Source organism: Saccostrea echinata, unplaced genomic scaffold (genome assembly GCF_033153115.1).
Source record: "Saccostrea echinata isolate AGI-Se365-2 ecotype Australia unplaced genomic scaffold, CSIRO_AGI_Sech_v1 ptg000047l, whole genome shotgun sequence".
In the NCBI taxonomy this organism is placed as follows: domain Eukaryota; kingdom Metazoa; phylum Mollusca; class Bivalvia; order Ostreida; family Ostreidae; genus Saccostrea; species Saccostrea echinata.
The window spans coordinates 1,428,718-1,448,837 of NW_026889796.1; the positions used below are offsets into that span (position 1 = coordinate 1,428,718).

General features: G+C 32.3%; 1 protein-coding gene across 2 annotated transcripts; it reads right to left on the minus strand.

Annotated features, from left to right (window-relative positions):
* Positions 1 to 6,289: 6,289 nt before the first annotated feature.
* LOC133202466 (condensin complex subunit 2-like) lies at positions 6,290 to 20,079 on the minus strand. Of its 2 annotated transcripts, none has more exons than XM_061338293.1 (18): positions 19,989 to 20,079; positions 19,266 to 19,496; positions 18,443 to 18,527; positions 17,999 to 18,085; positions 17,430 to 17,559; positions 16,875 to 16,945; positions 16,620 to 16,691; positions 16,219 to 16,408; positions 15,096 to 15,184; positions 14,283 to 14,433; positions 10,735 to 10,840; positions 9,978 to 10,105; positions 9,411 to 9,649; positions 8,941 to 9,045; positions 8,152 to 8,301; positions 7,667 to 7,837; positions 7,307 to 7,474; positions 6,290 to 6,992 (listed from the first exon to the last, which is right to left on the minus strand). In XM_061338293.1, exons 2-18 carry the CDS (start codon positions 19,490 to 19,492, stop codon positions 6,936 to 6,938), a joined length of 2,226 nt encoding a protein of 741 aa, XP_061194277.1. In that variant the 5' UTR covers positions 19,493 to 19,496; positions 19,989 to 20,079; the 3' UTR covers positions 6,290 to 6,935. The 2 variants fall into 2 exon arrangements, with proteins under 2 accessions (XP_061194277.1, XP_061194278.1); XM_061338294.1 differs by lacking the exon at positions 19,989 to 20,079 and adding an exon at positions 19,591 to 19,670.
* Between the last annotated feature and the right edge of the window lie 41 nt (positions 20,080 to 20,120).

The window sequence follows — 20,120 nt, forward strand, 5'->3', positions numbered from 1 at the left end:
TTGTCATGACTGGATAAACGGAAAAATCCGTAGAGAATTCAGAAAATTATGGCCTAACAATTTGTACATGTATAAAAGACGTCAATCAAATTTCAAACAAGGTCATTTAATCGAGCTTAGAATTTGCAAAATGTTGACTTTAAAGAAGATTGTTGCTTGTTTCATCAACTTATTTGTCATAGCCTGTTATGTTTTAGAATTGATCGTATGTAGAACATACTCTTGCGTATCGAATCAACTTGGAGACATAAACTCCATTCGCAAGTTTATGATTATGATGATAATGGTAATAATGGTGATAATGGTGTATTGCTACATAAGGGAAGTTGCCGATACAAAAGTTGAAGTCATTACGTTTATCATAAAGTTTTGTTATTAACGTCTTTTCCTGTAAAGTGTCCGAATATAAAAGAGATGTGTCAGACTCTGTGGTGTCTTTTATTTCGAGTTCAAAGGGATATATCGAATCAACTTAGGATTGAAAATATGAATATTGTTAATTGATAATACGTTGTCAATATATCAAAATGTTGAATTGAAAGTCACTGCAAGATACTTCTCCTTTTCATGTGGAACGTTTTGAATAAATTTTGTTTCATATGAATACAAAATTAGGTCTGCTAATAACAGGGCGCAGTTAGGTACCCACGGAAATTCCGACTGATTGTTGGAAGATTAATTTGATATCCAAAAACCACATAGATATTGTCAATCAGAAACTCAAACATCTTTTATATCAACTTCAGAGTACTTGTGTGTGTTTTTTAACAAATATTTTTGCAAATGACGAATGCCAAGGTAAGTAGATTTACGATTTCCATTTTTCTTCAAAAAGTAGCTGTCTTATGATGTCAAAAAGCTTGGACTTTCATTTACTAGTATCTTGGGGAATGGTAGAATAAAGTGTTGTTAAGTTGTACGTTTTGATGTTAGATTTTGGTAAAATTTTATTCTTTCATGTTTCTAAAATAACTAAATGTGTAATATGTAGTAACCTCATATTTCTCTGCACTGTCGTAATTTTCTTGAAAGCAAAGACGTGAACTTCTTGAGCAGCACATCCTAATAGCTAGCCAATTCCTTAATTCTGGAATAAATTTCAAAATTTTACTACAGCAATTAAATACACATGTATATACATGTACATATTTTCAAGCTAGTACCGAAGTACTAGGGTACTGGGCTGAAGAGACCCTCGGGAACTAACAGTCCACCAGCATAGGCCTCGACCCAGGGGCCATAATGTAAATCTTATACGGTACCAAATTTGATGCACAACATCGCATTTCGACAAATAATGTCTCTTCAGTGATGCTCATGCCGAAACATTGGAAATCCAAAATATTTATATTAAAAAAAAATAAAAATGTTTATTTTGAGCTGAGTTTGGAAAAACGTGCAAGTATACATACTACGTGAAATTTTGCAAGAAAATCTCTAGAGTGTTGAACTGGCATTTAGCTAGAATATATTTGTATACTTTGATAATCTTTTTGTTTTCTTAATCATTTGTGCAAACAATTAGTTTGAAAATCCAACTAAATTATTTTAGGGTACATTTTCTAAACGAACAAAGAACCCATGGGAAAATTCTGGTCATTAACATGAGTGGGCCAAAAACACACGTGCATGGAGGATATATTTAAAACAATTCCTTCGTTTTTCACAAATATAAGATATGTTTACTTCATATATATATATATATATATATATATATATATATATATATATATATATATATATATATATATATATATATATATATATATATATATATATATATAATAGTGTTATTATTTGGATGTACTATGCCGAAATAGTAGTCAGGTTTTGACACATGGTGCACGAGCCGGAGGCGAGTGCACTATGTGTCAAACCCTGACTACTATATATATATATATATATATATATATATATATATATATATATATATATATATATATATATATATATATATATATATATATGACTACTATATATATATATATATATATATATGATAAATAAAATATAACAAACAGTAATCATGCTCTAAAGTCCACTGAAACAACACAAATTGTGAGCAGGGCAAAAAAAAGGCCTCTAAAAACATCAGAAATGGGATCAGGTGCCAAGGAGGTGTAAGTGTTCCCTGTCGACTGGTCACACCCTATGTGCTCTGTTTTTCATGATTGAGTGTACAAAGAAATCTGTTGTCGATTCATTTTGAAAAAAAAAACTGTTCGTACAAAGTGTATAATATTAGCTCTTGCGAAGAGAATCAACTGCGAGACATAAACCCCATATGCTGATGATAAAGGTACTACAATGTACCTAAATAAGGAAAGTTACCAGAAAAGTTGAAGTTATCACCCTTATCAAAAAGCTCAGTTGTTAGTTTTACATTAATATCTTTCTTGAGTAAAATGTCCAAATATGAAGCAAACTGAAGCAAATCAATTCTTATTTGTCTTTGTACACATTCTCTTGAGTCTGTTAATATGACCAGATCCCAAAATATCTTACCTATGGTGAATATTTTCTTCTTTATTTTCTCGAAACCTATTACAATATTGTGAAAGACAAGCACACATGCAAAAAAAAAAAAAAAAAAAAAATCCTTCAAACTTTTTTGGCACATATAATGAGATCTTTTTTTGTATTTCATTTTCTTTTATCAATTAAAGCGTAATTTATAATCTATCAGCAATAATTAATTAAAAACGTCATCACTGCAGAGAGTCCGTCCTAAAATGACTTTTACCTGTCCTATTAAATCATCCATCTATAGTTCTAAATATAATTCATAAAAGAATTTGAGAAAGGGGTATTTACTGGGTGATTTTGCTTAATACTACTGTGCCTCACATTAAAATTTTCGGGTATCCCTCAGCTATGCACAATTTGAGCAAATCAAGATTGAAGATGTTCAAGAGTATGAGAAACTTGAGACAATAAGACACAAGTTAGGTTTGGACTATGTTTCAATCTACCCCAGGGCCTTAAAACAGAGAAATATGGAGTCATGACTCCTCATTTTTCGAGTTTTCTCTAAATAGATACACTTACAGCTCCAACTGGATATTTTCATGTCGTCTTACAGCATTATATTTCAGAAGAGTAATGGACTCTCGCCTTATCTTTTCAATTTTTTTTTTCTTACTCATGCATGTAAATACACGTGATTTTGAAAATACGAGCTGGGTAGTCTTGACTCCCTTCCTTCACTTGTGATTGTTCTCCTTATTCATGGCCGTAGGAACCGGGGGGGGGGGGGGGGCATGGGCGCCCGTGCCCCCCGAAAATTTTGCCGATATAAAGAATACTATAGAAAACATAGCTACTATATGCTTGTACCCACTCAATAATAACGTCTGATGACCTTTTCTTTTTTTCTTTTGCTTGTCAGGGAATTTTGGTAGTTTATAGTGCCCCCCCCCAACTGAAAATGTATGGTTGTGTCTTCCTACAGGTCTGTTATTTTAAAAATCTATTTTCAAGGCCCTATGAACTATCTATTTACGTCATCTTGGAAAGGTGTAGCAAAACATGACTGAATTGGTTGTCTGCCAGGTGATTCTATACACACGTGATTATAAATTTTAAACATCTAGACAAGTGGGTTCAATACTCTAGAGATTGTCATAAAAAAGATTAACATGGAAAATACTATTAACCATGGAATCCCGTTGAGGCACGTTTAGGGAAAGAAATATTTTTTATTGCTTTGAAAACGCAAAAGAATTAATTTAATCGCAATAATCATTGCGTTTAAACGCAAAAGATTGCGTTTTAAACGCAAAAAATATTGCGTTTTTATAAAAATGCAAATCGCCCAGTAAGTAAAATGCTAAAAATATTGTAAAAGGGTATTGAACATTAAGAAAAAACTAGATGCTGTTATAGGAAAGTTATACCAACAGGCTAAGCCTCGATATTTTGAACTATTATTCACATAAATAAACATGTATCATACATGTATGTGGCCCATGAGTCTTAGGGATTAAAATCAAAATTCCGAAACCTTATTGCACATCTACATCAACTTTAAAGTTGGAATAGCCAACTTTAAAGTTGGAATTACCAACTTAAAATAACATAGTTACGTCTAGCACTAACATGCTTCCGTATCTATAGAACGCCACCAATTCAAATACTGGTAGATGATTTGGCTACTGCGTGAAATGTAAGAGGAGTTATGAGAAGATGACTTTTCTATAGAAAATCGTTCCTTACAAAAACCATTTGGCCCCCAAGATGAAAAATATAATTTTCGATACTTTATTGCATAACTGCAGGACAACACCAATCGTGTTCCGAAAGGTTATATGGTTACAGCATAAAATGCTTAAGAGGAGTACCGGAATAGAACAGGTTTTTAATTTTTTTTTTAACTCCTCCCGTCAATTGGCTTCCAAGAAGAAATGTATTAGAACATTTTCCAATGCAATTTTAAACGCAATGATTATTGCGATTAAACGCAATGTTTTGCGATTAAACGCAATAATTACTGTGTTTAATCTCAAAATTATTGAGTTTAAACGCAAAAGATTGCGTTTAATCGCAATCTTTTGCGATTAAACGCAAAGTGTTTTGCGTTTAAATGCAATATACATTTCGGTTAAACGCAATCTTTTGCGTTTAAACGCAATGATTATTGCGATTAAACACAATAAAAAATATTTCTTTCTCTGAACTGGCCTCAACGGGCTTCCGTAGTGCAGTGATAGAATTAAATATTTAAAACCATAGTTCAATACACAAGCGGTAGTGACGCAAAATGTGACATTAAATATGCAAAAAAAAAAAAAAGAAAGAAAGAAAGAAAGAAAAAAGAAAGAAAAAAAAAAGAAAAAAGACTGCATGCATGATTCATAAAAATAACTGGGTAATTCACGATTTCGAACTGACGTACAATCCCTAATTTATCGAACATTTTCAGGTTGTGACATTACATAGAACAAATCCAATCCAAGAATTTTTGTTCAGTTTTCTCTTTGACATCTGAACACGATATTGTTAAGTCTGAAACCATACGATATACTTGAAAAACTATCCAAGCTGCTACAAAAACTAACCAGGTGTAGTTTACAGTAACTAAGAAAATAGGCTGTCAACTTCAAGGTGGAATACAGTAAAAGCTCATCTCTAGTCGTTAATGAAAGCTTATTAAATTCGTATTACGTAGTCAGTATTCTACAAACAGCGATTCCCGGCATTAAACAAAGAACTTCCTTAATTTCCATGAGGAATTTTGACAGTTAAAAGCCAATCACACATATGAGGAATTTAATACGTTGTCATCTCAAATAATTTTTTAACCAGTCTGCCGTATTGCGAGACACAATATCCAAATAACGTACGATTTCAAGTTATTTGGATATTGTGTCTCACAGTAAGCAAAAACGGCAAACTAAGGTATGATCATTTTGAAGAACTACATATAGCGGTAGTTAAAATTCAATATTTGTCTTCCATTGCTCTCTGAAAGCTGCTATATGTAGCTAAATGTGTTTTCAAAAGTTCCAATATCAAATTTTATAGAGATATGAAGGTAGTTAAAATTCAGTTATATTTGTCTTCCATTGCTCTCTGAAAGCTCACAGCTGCTACATGTAGCTAAAGGTGTTCATGAAAGTAACAATATCAAATTTTATAGAGATATAAAAAAAAGCAATTTGTTGTCTTGTTTATTTACATTCGCTGGTTGTTCAAAGTATCTAGTGATAATGATAAAAATGATATTAACAATGATTTCTAAGTAAAACAACTGTACACAACAACAAGGTAAACACTTTGCCTAAATTCTTCAAGACAACAACCACCCTGAATTGTAGAATAAACCGAGTATCAAAATTCAGCCATTCTAATGATTACGCTGAGCAGTCAGAAATATACAGCTTCACTTTTATTTTTTCATGGTTAGCTTTATAGTAATAAATAAAAAAAAAAGTCAGCATAACTCTCAATTAATTCTAACTTAAAAAGGGATATTACGGATTCCAGTAACAATTGCAGGGTTTTTGGGGGTGGGGGGTGGGGGGTGGGGGGGTGGAGGGGGTCTTATGCATTGCTTTTTCACAGCCCGATCACTGAAGTATCAAGTGTTCTGAATTTAATGAAATTTTGGAATAATATGACATTGTGAGCTCTTTTATGTGCATAAATTGAAATTTTATAACAGGTTATAAGCTGCCTCAATAAGTAATGGTTCCTTTGCGAAAAAAAAATCCATTAAACAAGAAGTAAAAACTTTCCTAAAACAATACAAATATATGAATTCAGTTGTGTAAATAAGGTGAGCAAAGAAAAAGTATAAAATGCACATGTACATGTACTGTATAATGTAATTCTAATTTTTTAAAAGTTAGAAGAAAAAAATAATGAAATAGGCAAATGTGAGTGGAGGAATTAGAGAGGAATAATAATTTTTCATATATGTGAGCAATTCAACAATACATGGACATGTGCATGTATGAAAACAATACACACAACTTAATATTTAATAACTGACTACTTTACAAGTACCATATATTTAACTAAAATAAAAGTGATGTTTAAAAATTTAAATAAATATATCATTATTCACATTTTGGACAGTCTTTTCAGTGTTCGTCGGCTAATTTTTTTTTCAAGAACAAGTACAAGTATTTACAAACTGCTGCACTGATTCTTCATAGCTAAATGTTTTCCTTCTCAAGTATTCCTACAGCTAATTCAATTTCTAAAGAAATAATCATATCACTATTAACACTACATAAATTATCTCCCTTATTTTCACTGATTAGCTGTTTAATCATTTTCTTTCTGGACTCATTGACACTTGAATTTACAGTTACAATTTAATTAAATGATCTTGCAGTTAGTCTTTGAACACTTCTTGTACACTCCATTTTGTTTACTCCATATGTGAACATCAGTCTTTGAACACTTCTAGTCTACTCCACATGTTAACATTAAATGCCCTGAGTTATCTTCAAGTCACTCATGTTATCACTCTCAATTTTCAAAGTCTACAAAGAAAAACAAAAAAAAAGAAACTTAACTGTTCATAAAATTGAAAAATAAAAAAAAAAATAAAAAAAAAAATTTGATACTGTGCAAGGAAGATCTTGGGAAACCTTGGGGAAAAAAAATTTGGAGAGGGTGGGGGGTTGGGGAGATTAATTAAATCATGCTGGTATGGAGCCCTGTTACTCATTTTGTAAACTCTGTTATCATATACCAGTACAATGTAACGTGATATAATGTCATTTTGACTGGGTACATTTTAATTCATGAAAAAGTAAAACTAGAAAGAGGGAAACATCTTCAGAATGAGCCCTACCTTCTCATTGGCTAGATGAAGCAGACAAACAAAAGCTATGGGAACACTAAGGTTTTTTGCCATATGAGACGATACATTCTGAGGTAGGTCATTGAGAAGTTCCTGAAAGGACAAGCTGCCATTCATGTCTGTACTGCCATTGCTGTTTTCCGAAGATCCGGGTCCATTCTGGAAAATAAAGAAAAAAAATTGAAAAAAGGGTTGATTCCAAGTGTAAAAATATGTTAAAGGATAAAGCAGTCAAGTTAGCTGTCCTTTATGTCATTCTGAGTTTCTAACAGGTTTCCCTTCACTGTACTTAGCCTGGAAATGAAAGTTTACTTTTCAAAAAATTTTAAAAGTGAAAATATCATGACTTGCCTCTGTGGGTTTTTCTCCCGACTCCTCCATCCCTTCTTCTGTTGACTCCTTATGGTTATTTTTATCCTCCTTCTTTGATTTTTTGGTCAATAAATGCCATATGACCCCTTTCAATTTCTTGACATCTAATTTCTTGGCGGTCTTTGCATAGTTTATGTCTATCTTTTCAACCTGGAATAAAAACGTGGATTTCTCAAATTATGTCTCCATGAAAACAAAGCCGTGCAGATAGTGTCTGATAGGTTTTTGCAATTTATCAGATTATTTCAAACAGTCATTAAAAATCTCAAAGTCTAGCCTAGAAACTGCTTTGCTTTTCAATGTATCAAAGACATTTGTTGTTCAAAACTGTCTTAATTACAATGCACAAATCTCAAAATAGTGGAAGTGTATTAGAAGTGCAATGACTGTGAAGTTGTTTCAATACTGAATGGAAATTGAAAATTTGCATTGCAACAAAATAAAATTAAAGATTAACTTATTACCTTATTTGGTTGAGACACCAACTTATCTCCCATTAATGTTGTGTTGTTGAGTGTACTATCTGGCTGCATGGTGTAGTCATCTTGGCTGAAATTTCCTTCACCCGCCGTAAAGTCGAATCCACCCCCAACATCGTCATCATCATCCACTTCCTGTAATCGAAGTGAAATACTATAAACATCTTAATTTGGCTGTGTATTCTATTTAACACCTTATCTCGGAAAGCAGCCTCTGCTAAATCAAGTACGTCACTAAATGTCTTGTGTATATACATTCATATAAAGCGCATTCAGAATGCTCTACATGCAATCTATGCTAACTTGTTGAAAATCCAATTTCTGCCAAATATCATACACCTCAAATAAAATACATTTATCTTAAAAGAAAAAAATATGCAAGCTTAGCTCATATCATTTACAAACTTTTGAAAATTGCTTAAAAGCTATTTAATATCTTTGCAAATAAAGACATCATATAAAATGCATATACAGTACATACAAAAATGTATATGTATTTAGTTTTCTCAATCAGATCTGCGATTATTGACCTGTTGTAAATTTTTGTTTCAGTTTAGTAACTCCCCCCCTCCCCTTTCCCATTTTAAACCCATTATCACTAACCAAAGAAAATTTTCAAACCTATCACTTAGCCTAAACTTTATAATCATATTCATTTTGAAGTATTCACATTCATGTATTTATATCAATCACAGGATTTGAGTGCTGGGTGAACCAGAACATGAAATTAAATCCTAAGGTTTGCTACAATAATGTATATCAATCCAGACAAACCTCATCTCCTTTGGGACAATAATTTTCTTTGTCGTTTGGATTTTCATAGTTATAATTTTCTATCTCCTCATCTATGTCCTCTGATGCTGTGTCTTGTCTCTTAATCTGTAATTAGTAGGAATATCTTTTTTAGACAAAAACAAAACAAAAAACAAAACAAAAAAAAATCCACCATGTTTGATTACTCATGTTAAATATCTAAGTGAACAGTGACAGTACAATCATCAACAAGAAAACAATATTTATAAATCAGATTTGGTGATATTAAGTAAAATTTTCATTACAAAGTATCCTTCTTGAGATGAAGTGATTTTGCATAGGATCCTTTAACACATTGGTATTTTCTAACCTCTCTTTTTAAACTTCATGACAATTGTCCAACATCTATTCTTTCAGATTTTGTTATTTCTATAATCAAGGAATTTTTTTTGTTGTTGTTGTTATTTTGATAGCAGGTACCCTTGACTCACCATAATTTGACTTTTACAGAACAGTCGGAACAACTTGTCAGCATCGTAATGGAGATCTTTAGGTAGAGTATTCTTTTCTTTGCTGTATTTAGTCAGCGTTGACTTGGTCAGGGTGATGGACTTGGATGACTTGAAGTACTTGGCAAAATCTTTCTCTTCCATCACTTCATCATAATCTATATCCAACAGGGACTTCTTAGTCTTCTGAGTTTTTTCCATCTGTGATTTTGTCCTAGGATCTTATTGGATAATTGAAGTAAACATTCAAGTTTTCATCACACCAAATAAATTCATAGCTTCTTTATAAAGGAAATGAGCAAAACTTACAAAGGCAGGCAAAAGCACAATGTATGTGTGCAAACAGGAAAAATGTCACAAATTTCAAGGAAAAAAAAAAGAAGAGTTTTATGCTTACAGTACATAAGAAATAAGGAAAAACATAGCTCAAGAAATTTTTGGACATCAAAAATGATTTTATTATCTCCTTTTAACAAACATGGGATGTACATGTAAGTGTATTCATGTATGTATTCAGAGCCTTCAATGCTTGTATGATATAACCAGTACCTTTAGACAGAGGTCCTATTCTCCAATGAGCTGGCCCTGCCCAGGCCCGGAGAAGAGCCTTGTTAAAGTAGGAGTAATCAGAAGGCTCCGATGCCAGTACACTTAGTAAGGTGCCTGTTGTTCCATGTCTAGAAAAAGAAAACACAGCTGAAGTAAACAAACTGCATGCAAAATATTTCTCTTTATTTTCTGACATTATTAATCTTCAATTGAGTGTACTCAAAATATACATGAATGTCTTCCTCCCTGTCTATCAATTTTAATGCAGTTAGTTTAAAGCTAAAAATCAGGAGATGGTTAGTTATCATATAAAAGTATTGCCACACATATTGATAGACTTGTTCATTTTTTACTTGATCTTTAATCAAGTGACAACAAAATTTTGTTTTCCTTTAACCATACTCTATGTTTATAGTGTGCATGAAGTCATTATGATAAGAACTCAGATTATTTCAACTTATAATAGTGCTGAAAAATGTATCAATAATCTTGACTTTCTGAATATGAGGCCATTCTCATTAGCAAAAATTACTTTAACACATAAAGGAGCTGAAGAATGTGTCTTTTTGAGCTCAGCCTTTCATTGAGTAACCCCAAAATCTCTCAGTGTCTTACTGTAACAATCCTCCATTTCTATGGTGCATATAAACTCATCTAGTTTTGACCTTGATATTTTGATCAAATGAACCCCTATTAAATAGTGAAATTATTTTCAAAACAGATTCCCTAGTATGACCTGATTCCTAGTCCGACTTACGTGAGATCACGGATAGCACTCTGCATTAGTTCTGCTGCCTTGCCATCACCAATACATATGGATTTCTCTGTTATTTGATTGTTTCCCCCTGAGTCACCATCATCTTCTATTTAAAAAGAATCACATTTAGATATATACATGTACATTATTTAATTAACAAGAGGCCCATGGGCCACATCGCTCACCTGAGCACTCTGGCTAGGAAAAAGCAGAGCAGAAGTTAGTTCAGTCTTGAAAAGCTTAAATATAAAACTGGTTTGGGGGGGGGGGGGGGGTGTATTTGAACTAACTTAAATCTAAACTTCATAGGGATGCTTTTGAATTAATATGACAAATAATGGCTTTGCTGTTCTTAAGAAGAAAATTTTGATTGATATATCCTTTGTATTCCTTTGTATGATCCCCTGTTATGGCCCCTCTATTCTCTAAGGGATCATGATTTGTACAAATTTGAATCTACATTACCTATTCAAATATGACTAATCATGGCTTTGCTGTTCTTGAGAAGAAGATTTTTAAAGATGTTCCCTATATATTCCTATGTAAAACTTTGATCACCCATTGTGGCCCCACCCTACCCCTGGGGGTCATGATTTGAACAAACTTGAATCTGCACTACTTGAGGATGCTTCCATATACGAGGGGTTATCAAAAAGTTCGTGGACTAGCGTCATAAAATGTAAAACCGCTTGAGATATATCAATGAATTTTTAAATATTGAATAAGCATCTTCTTTTCTATCTGTAACATGAAATACAAATTGTAAGTTTTATTTTTTAGTGAATCGTAAATGTTTTTATAAGCAATGGTATGTCCATGTGGCGCAACCTGGAACGTGACGTATTTTCTACCTGCGTGTATCTGAGAAAAACTCTTCTAATATGAGCATTTGTCATCCGAAAATCCTATTAATTCACTCATGTAATATGACACAATTTTTCTGTAAAAGTTGCAATTTTTACCTCATTCTGTATATTCTATGATATTTTATCGTAATTTTTATATCGAATGTCCAAATAATAAAGGGGTTAAAAATGACGTCGAAAGGGGGTAGGGTGTCATTTGAAAACATTCTATAAAGTTTCAGCCCCTGGGTACCTGAAATAGACCTAGAAAATGTTTAAGCAAGCTACAGAGAAATAAAATACACCCAGAGTACTTGTTTTTAAATACTAAAACTAATTCAGCAAGAAAAGAGACACAGGGTTAATGTCGATTTGTAGTCAGGGTGTCCAAAGTCAGTCACGTTGAAAAGTGACGTTGATCATTGGCTCACATTGAACTCCGAGAAGAAAATTATTCTGGCAAAATCAAGCGAGGATCTCTACCTATGTATAGATTTAATTTTTACAATATTAATGCATTGCAATCAGGTGTTCATGACATTGTAAAGTCATATAAACAAGACGGTTTTAAATCTTTACTTTACTCCCGAGAATCTCATCAAGATAAGTGTATTGAGGCAGAGAGAGCGGGCATTAAGAAATAATGACGTTGTCGGACGTCATGAAACTAAACGGCGACAGCGCTGGATAATCATATGATGTCCTTCTTATTTTATGATAATTTGGCAAATTATCAACATATCAAGCTGAAATTTTCAATATTTCTTAAACTTTTGTTGTTTTATGTTCCCTATAAATTTTTTAATCAACGACTACATAGTATTAATTTTATCGCATCAGTCCACGAACTTTTTGATAACCCCTCGTAAATATGACCAATCATGGCTTTGCTGTTCTTGAGAAGAAGATTTTTAAAGATTTTTCCTATGTATTCCTATGTAGAACTTTGATCCCCCATTGTGGCCCAACCCTACCCCCGGGGGTCATGATTTGAACAAACTTGAATCTACACTACCTGAGGATGCTTCCATATAAGTTTCATATTTTCAAGCACAGTGGTTTTTGAGAAGAAGATTTTTAAATGATGCCATTAATTTTTCATGAATTCATAATTATCTCCCCTTGGAAGAAGGCATGGCCCTTCATTTGAACAAACTTGAATCCCCTTTATCCAAGAATACCTTGTGGCAAGTTTGGTTGAAATTGGCCCAGTGAGAAGAAGATGAAAATTTGAAAAGTTTACGACAACGACGACTACGACGACAGACAAATTTCAATCAGAAAAGCTCACTTGAGCCTTCGGCTCAGGTGAGCTAGTAAGAAGGTGTAACATTCAACAAATACACAATAATGGTAGCATCAAAAGTAATTCAAAAATTGAAAAATTTCTGTAACAATTTTTCAGGAATGTCAGTTTTCAACTGCACTATGTAACAATTACTGTCGCAATGAAAAAATGAACCCGGGTTCAAAATATTATGCGATATATTGAACCCGGGTTCAATATATCGCGATATCAAAATATTATGCTACACCGGGACTCGGTATTACAATGTAAAAATTTTGACCAAAAAAATTCCATCCGTGTTTATTCAGTATTGATCGATAATTGACACTTTAGGAGATGCTAAATAAACATTGGAACACCTGTTGTCTGACAGGGTGTGTTCACTACCAAACCTGTTAGGTGATTAGTGACGCTTGACTGATCACACTTTGACAGGTCAGGCGGTTCACAAAAGCCATTGTTTCCAAGCCATTGATAAACTATGAAAGTGTGCATATCTATAGCTTTTAGTTTATTTAATTCTGTAAATTTACTTTATTTTTTAAAGGTTGGTTACCAAATAAAACTTATTTATAAAAGAAAACGTTGCATTTAATTGTGTTGATGCATATTAAATCCACTGTGTAACTATGTTCGCCATTACACTGTGTTAATGGACAGCTTGGGTATCAAACATTATTTTGGGGGGAAAAAACCCTCAGTCAAGTTTCAACAGCTTGGATAATGGCTTGGGCCAATTTACCAGTGTTATTCACTGTTAATAGGAACACGGAATGATAACTACCCATTGAACTACGACATATACCGATATAGCTTGTGTATAATGAAATATTGTAAAACTCTGTTTTGTGAACTGAAGTTTGTTTTTTTATTTAAAATAAATCTAAATTTAATAAATTAAAAAAAAATGTTTTGGTTGTCTATTAAGTAATGAACGTATGTTGAACACGAAACTTTATTCAGTGAAGTTTTCATGAACACATTGTCTACGTACACATGAAAGTGAAAGTAAAAGAAAATGGCGGGATCGCGGGAATGAATGCACATAGCCTATGTTTACTACAAAATATGATTGCTGCATTAGAAATAAAGCAAAAGGAGTTCAACAGCGTGAAGAAATATGCATTCACAAGATAAGTTGTGAATAAATTAAAGTGTCAAAGTGTTTTAACTAAGATATTTCAGGTAGAAACGGAAGAAGAAAACACACCTCAATACACAGATAACATAAGCTTTCAAAACAATGTTATAGTGGATTTTATTGGGAACTTTTATTACGTTGCCCTCGGTATTACGATATTTTACTGTGACAAAATGAACATCGTAATAACGAGACCGCACTGTATATGCAAACCCTTAAATGACTGCCATAAAAGGGTACATGTGAAGGTTTTGAGCATGGTTCCCAATCTTACCTGCATTATCCTCCCCAAAAGCACCTTCAACTGCCATATCATCCATATCAGCAGGAAGATCTGCCATAGTCTGGTCTACTTCCTCTATAGGTTCTGTCTCTGCATTTAAATCAAAAGCATGGGTGGTGGATCCAGATGGACCAACCGACGTCTGTGAAGAAAAATATTAACATTTTATACATTAAGCAATTTTTAAATTACATATCAATAATCATTACAAAAATGTGTGTTTCTGTATTTTTCTGGTACAATCTAATACAATCTGATACAATCTAATTATGAAATAGATTTCATTGAAATCAAAGCAAAACTGTGCCCTTGTGTATTTACTACATGTACTGATAGTTTTATTGAAATCAGAGCAAAAATTTCTGATTTTTGAAAGAATTTCCCATTCTGTACAATGACTTAAGCAAAACATTCATTGAAATCAAAAACTGATGTACAGAATTACATGTATGAGTGTATCGTGGTCTAAGTTTTTTTTGTAATGAAATCAGACCTTATCTAGGAAATGTGGCATTTTCAAACAATTTCACACACTACTTTATTGTTATTAGCAAGGGCAACACCTTCATTAAAGTAAAAAAAAAAAAATAAAAAAAATGTATTTTGGTGTCCTACATGTGCTTGTGTAATAAGTTTTACTGCATTGAAACCAAAACTATAAAATAATTGTTTACAGGCAACATACACCAATGAACATATGATGAATAAGCTCCTCTGGTGTCAGTTATCATACCTTCTGTATTATCCATCTCTCTGATCAGTATAGCTTAAAAAAGTAACAAACAATTAACTCCATTTTCTTACCTCCATTGACGAGTCCCAGTTTGTGAATTCAAAACTGGAAAAGGATGGACACACTTCTTTTGAATTTAAGTCAATCCCTCTGAACATTCCTATTAAGAAAACAAAGTAAAATGCACCTGTGTCTGTTAACAAAAACAAATTTCACAGTGACAAAAGCTAGGAATCCATCCCCAAATACACACATATATTAAATCACAAAGAGCAAGATAGACTAGCATTAACCAAGCTTCAACAATAACATAAATTGCAGGGACCAACCTAGACCCAAAATTTAGGGAGACATCACTTCTGCCTCAGAGAAATTTAGGGAAAAGTTTCAAATTCTAGGGAGGTTTTTTAGCATGAGCATGGTGCACAATGATCATTTTACTTAGAAATTTTAAATACACATTTAATACACTTCAAATACATTAATTTCTCTGTATTACTTAAACATCACAAGAATACTCAAAGAGACAGAAAGATAGTTTTAACAAATATATATCTGATATTTTCCAATTCCAATTTAGAAAATTACACATTGTCAATCTAAAACTCTGCCAACTGATAGACTTTGGCTTACTGAAGAAATTTCATTACTTACGTAGTATTCACACTTCACAGTTTATTATTTTACATAGTTATATTTACATTTAAAATTCACACACTTTTCTCTTCTCATCTTTCAATATTTTCAGGGCATTAGCACAGTCATAGTTTGTTCTATTCTCTTCAAAGTTCATTCAATAAGAAATTCCTTTATTTTTATTTTTTATTATTTTTTTTTTGTGAATATGTGTATTTGTGAATGTATGTGCATTTATGAATAAATGAAAACAAAAAATAATAAATGTATTATCATGAAAACTACTCCTGCATGCTGAGTGAGCGACTTCATGCAGTCAGCCTTGTACAAATTCATGTCTGTGATCTGTCATACACGACAATCATTCAAAATAGTCTAATATGAAATAAACTAACAACGTGAGACCAGTGAAATCAGTCCTTAGTACTGAGAAAAATGTCCAGAAAAAAAAAGGGTGGGATTTAGCTTCCATGTAATGAGGGCACTTCCTACATCTGAACACTTCTGAGTAAAAAAGTGAGTATCACAGGACTTTGCGGTTATAATTGAACAAGATACCTTTAATTTCCGACATATCTACAGGCTTTTTCTGTGATAATCCTTCTGAATGATCCAGCTGTACAATAGCAGAGGTGGAGTCTAGGATAAGGTCTTGTTGATCATCAAAGGTACGTAGATTATTTAACAATAAACCACTGCTACCACCCTCATCAAATGCAGCAGACATTACTTTGAACAAGGGATCCACCTGTAAAAAAAATTCTTTGTCTACAATCACTGTAACCAATCTGTAACATATTTTGAAAAAATTATAGGATTTTAGTAGGTATTAATGTTTTCCAAAAGAATTAATGCTTTGAATTTAAAACATCAAGTATCCTGCATACTATGATGCATAACTCTGTTAGATATACATGTAGAAATATGGATATCATTGAAATAAAACTCTGACAACTTACCTCAAATTCTAGGTCCATTTTACTGACATTAATGTTTTTCAGGTTAGACTCTATTGTGTTATTCTTCTTTGTCTAAAATGTAAATAATATCTCACATGAACATTTCATGTTTGTATTAAAAGGATAATTTTCTATTGAAGACTTCTCTACTATACACTTACAATGGCATACATGCGAATTAAATCAAATTGAAAGAATGAAAGTTTTGAAGTCTTTTTCTCTACTCAAAACATACACCTCCTAGGAACACTTTACCCTTTTCTTCTTTTTGATTTCCTCTGGCTGCTCCTCCCCAGGAACACCATCTTCCTCCATTGCCTCTTCTCCTAGTAACACAATGTATTTGGAAGTAATTATTATACATATTTTTGTCCTGCTTTTTTTCCATTGCAGTAGATGTGTACACATATATACATGTACATGTGCACATGTATTCACTTCTTTTGACAGTAAGAGTGATTGAATCTGGATATACTGTAGAAGCAGGAATTTTTGGAAGGATAAAATTTCAATGATTTGTGATCTATAATAGTTTCCTGGGGATTAAATTTTGTTGTTTCAAAAGTAACCATATTCAATATTCAACCATAGTAAAATTTCGTTTGGGATTTAATTTTGTTGATAATTTTTAACACCGAATTTTAATCCCCTAGGAATTTTTCTGCTTTTACAGTACATGTAATACTTTTCGTCTCAAAAATGCATATACATCTTTATCTTACATCATCATCATTTTTTTAAAATTATGTCTTAATTATAAGCAAACCATAGCTCATAGTCAGTAAATAATTTTCTGAATAATTGGCCTACCATCTTCGTCAGCCTTTGATTTTTCTCCACTACGTCCTAATCCAGTCAGAACTTTGTATGTTTCAGAGTGAATGGCATCCACTCTACCAGCATAAATCTTAGCACTGGCATCTAGTGTAGTACTGGCAACCTACAAGAAACATAACAAGTTAAACAACACTAGCAATGGGGAGGTGGTTAATCTGATATCTGGTACAAAATTCATAATGAATTCTTTATTGTTTAAAATTCACATATCTCTGATTCTCGGTACAAAAGCACTAGCTGTTATTAAGGAAGCAATGGTATTACAATTCAACTGGTATAATTTTCCAGAAAGTACAAAAGGAATCTTTTTAGGATATTATGTGATGTCTGTGGCCTATTATGATTTTAATAAAATAAAAAAAAATTACAAAAGTACAAAAGGAATTTAACCAGAAACAATGAATTTTTCCCATATTAATCTTCAAAGTCTGTCAAAATTTACTGTGAGCAAATTGAATGCCTCCTGTTATTTCAAACTTGTAAAGAGGAGACAAGTATGGACCAAGCAACTTAGCATATTTAAAATCAGAAATAAACTTTACCTGAAAGTTATCTAACTCTTTCTTCTTTACTAAGTCTGACATGTAATCAATCAAGTGTAGTCCAAATGCATTTTTAGCATTAATTTTCTGAAAGATAAATGAATACTTATTAATAACTGTTAATTATGAGTAAACATGTATGCATTTCAACAGTAATTTATATACAAAACATTTTTCTTTTTGGCTTATCAAAAGGTAAAAGTGTCTTCCAGAGGATTGGATGATATCCGAAAATTGTTGAAATCTAAGGTAACTTTTGTATTTAATACTTCCCAAAATACATTTGGTAGTCATACTTGAAGGAAAAAAATCTATATTGCGAATTCACTATACATACTTTAACAAATTTGTTATATAGATATAACAAAATACGGATATAGCGAAGTAATTTTGCAGGTCCCCAAGACTTCGCTATAACTGAGTTTACTTTGTTGCCATATTTACATTTTCTGCTGAGAGCTTTATACAGCTGGAGTAATGATCTGCTAGCTGAGTTGCACTGAGTCCACTAAGAGGTAATGATCTGCGTCTGTAAGTTTCAATCTTGTAATTAACTATTATTTTTTTAAGTAAAATATTTAAAGAAAAATTGTAATTAACAGAAATATATAACCATCAAATGTACCATCAACAATAAAGTTTTACGGGCCATCACTCTATAAATCCCAACTGGTATAAAAAAAATAAATGGCAAAAAAGAAATTGTTAAATCAATATTTACTCCTCAGAAAAGATCATCTGATAAGGCTGAAACGATATGCTTCCTTCAAAGTATCAGGCAATTATGTAACAAAATGGTTATTTTCAACAACACATTTTTTATTGAAGAAACAAATTCCAAGCTGTTTTATGTCTTGTAAATATTTCAATTGAAAAATAACTTAACTGTTTTGCAAAATGACCATGATGACTAGAGAAATTGAACAGAAGAAACTGACTGTTATTGAATATTCTACAAACTCTAAGTCTACAAGAATCAAGTTATTAAAAATGAAAATATAAATTGTGTTGTGTAGCATGTCTTATTAATGCCAAACCCAACTGATTAACAATCCCTATCAAAAAGTGAAACTTAAAATGGAGATTTTGTACCATGCATCAAACCAACAGAAAAAATTATCATGATGAATCAATACTGTGTTGAAGCATTTCACTCTTATCACCAGGACCAATTAAAATTCCTGATCATAAATAATTCTGGTAAATGATTTCCAAATAGAGAATATTTTGTTTAACATAACAAATAATGATCAGTTTATAATTTTACCTTTCCCCAGGAGAGGCTGGACTGCCCACTCGCTGTTGCAGCTGAATAATTCTAGAGCGCCTCCGCTCTCTTTTCTCGGCTGCATCATCATGTTCTGCCGTCAACATTGGGACGGGACTTTTTAGACTCACATGGCGGCTTGATGCAGGAGATATGATGTTTGAGACAGAATTTAAAATATTAGGAGTGGTAGTTAGAGGGGATAAAACCTCCCGAGCAGATGGCATGTTACTGAAAGAGAAATCTGAATTAAGTATGTAGCAAAAATATTAGTTTGCAAAAGGGTAACCAAAGTATAATTTCCTTCTAACAAATAGATTCATACCTGTAACCATCATTTCATTTTACTATACTGATGTGATACACAATTTTAGCCATATTTATAATAGTGAACAGAACTTGGGTCCATTAAATATTTCCTCTTGCTACAGATCTACCATTCTTGACAATAATTGTGAAAACATTGCATGAGCCGAAAAAGTTTGAATAGCAAAAGATGTACACCGATCCCGATATTAAAATTCAGATAAAAGCGGCCAGGTATTTTTAATACTTCCAGTCCTCTCGTTATTAAAAAGCCATTTAAAAAATTTAAAAAGAACACAATACTTTTTAAATAAATACATACTAGATACTCTTATCATTTATGTTTACAATTTATTCTTATTATGTTATGGTCAATGTTGCATATCACTTGATTTACTTAATATTGATCTTCCTTACCGTGAGATGAGTTGCAAGTCTTTCTCTTATGAAAATTGATGTATCATACTATTTGATTTCCTTTAGAACCGACTTCAACTTAATAATCCATCAAATTGTGGGAATATTTTGTTTTTCATTAATTATTTTTGA

What these genes read in the sequence shown, in the direction of transcription:
- LOC133202466 (XM_061338293.1), bottom strand. Translation starts at nt 19,492, where the DNA reads ATGCCATCTGCTCGGGAGGTTTTATCCCCTCTAACTACCACTCCTAAT. An exon ending in ACTGGGACTCGTCAATGGAG is followed by an intron (nt 14,434 to 15,095) that starts GTAAGAAAATGG and finishes TTTTCTTCACAG; the next exon opens with ACGTCGGTTGGTCCATCTGG. An exon ending in TTTTGGGGAGGATAATGCAG is followed by an intron (nt 10,841 to 14,282) that starts GTAAGATTGGGA and finishes CTTTTTAAATAG; the next exon opens with AAGATGATGGTGACTCAGGG.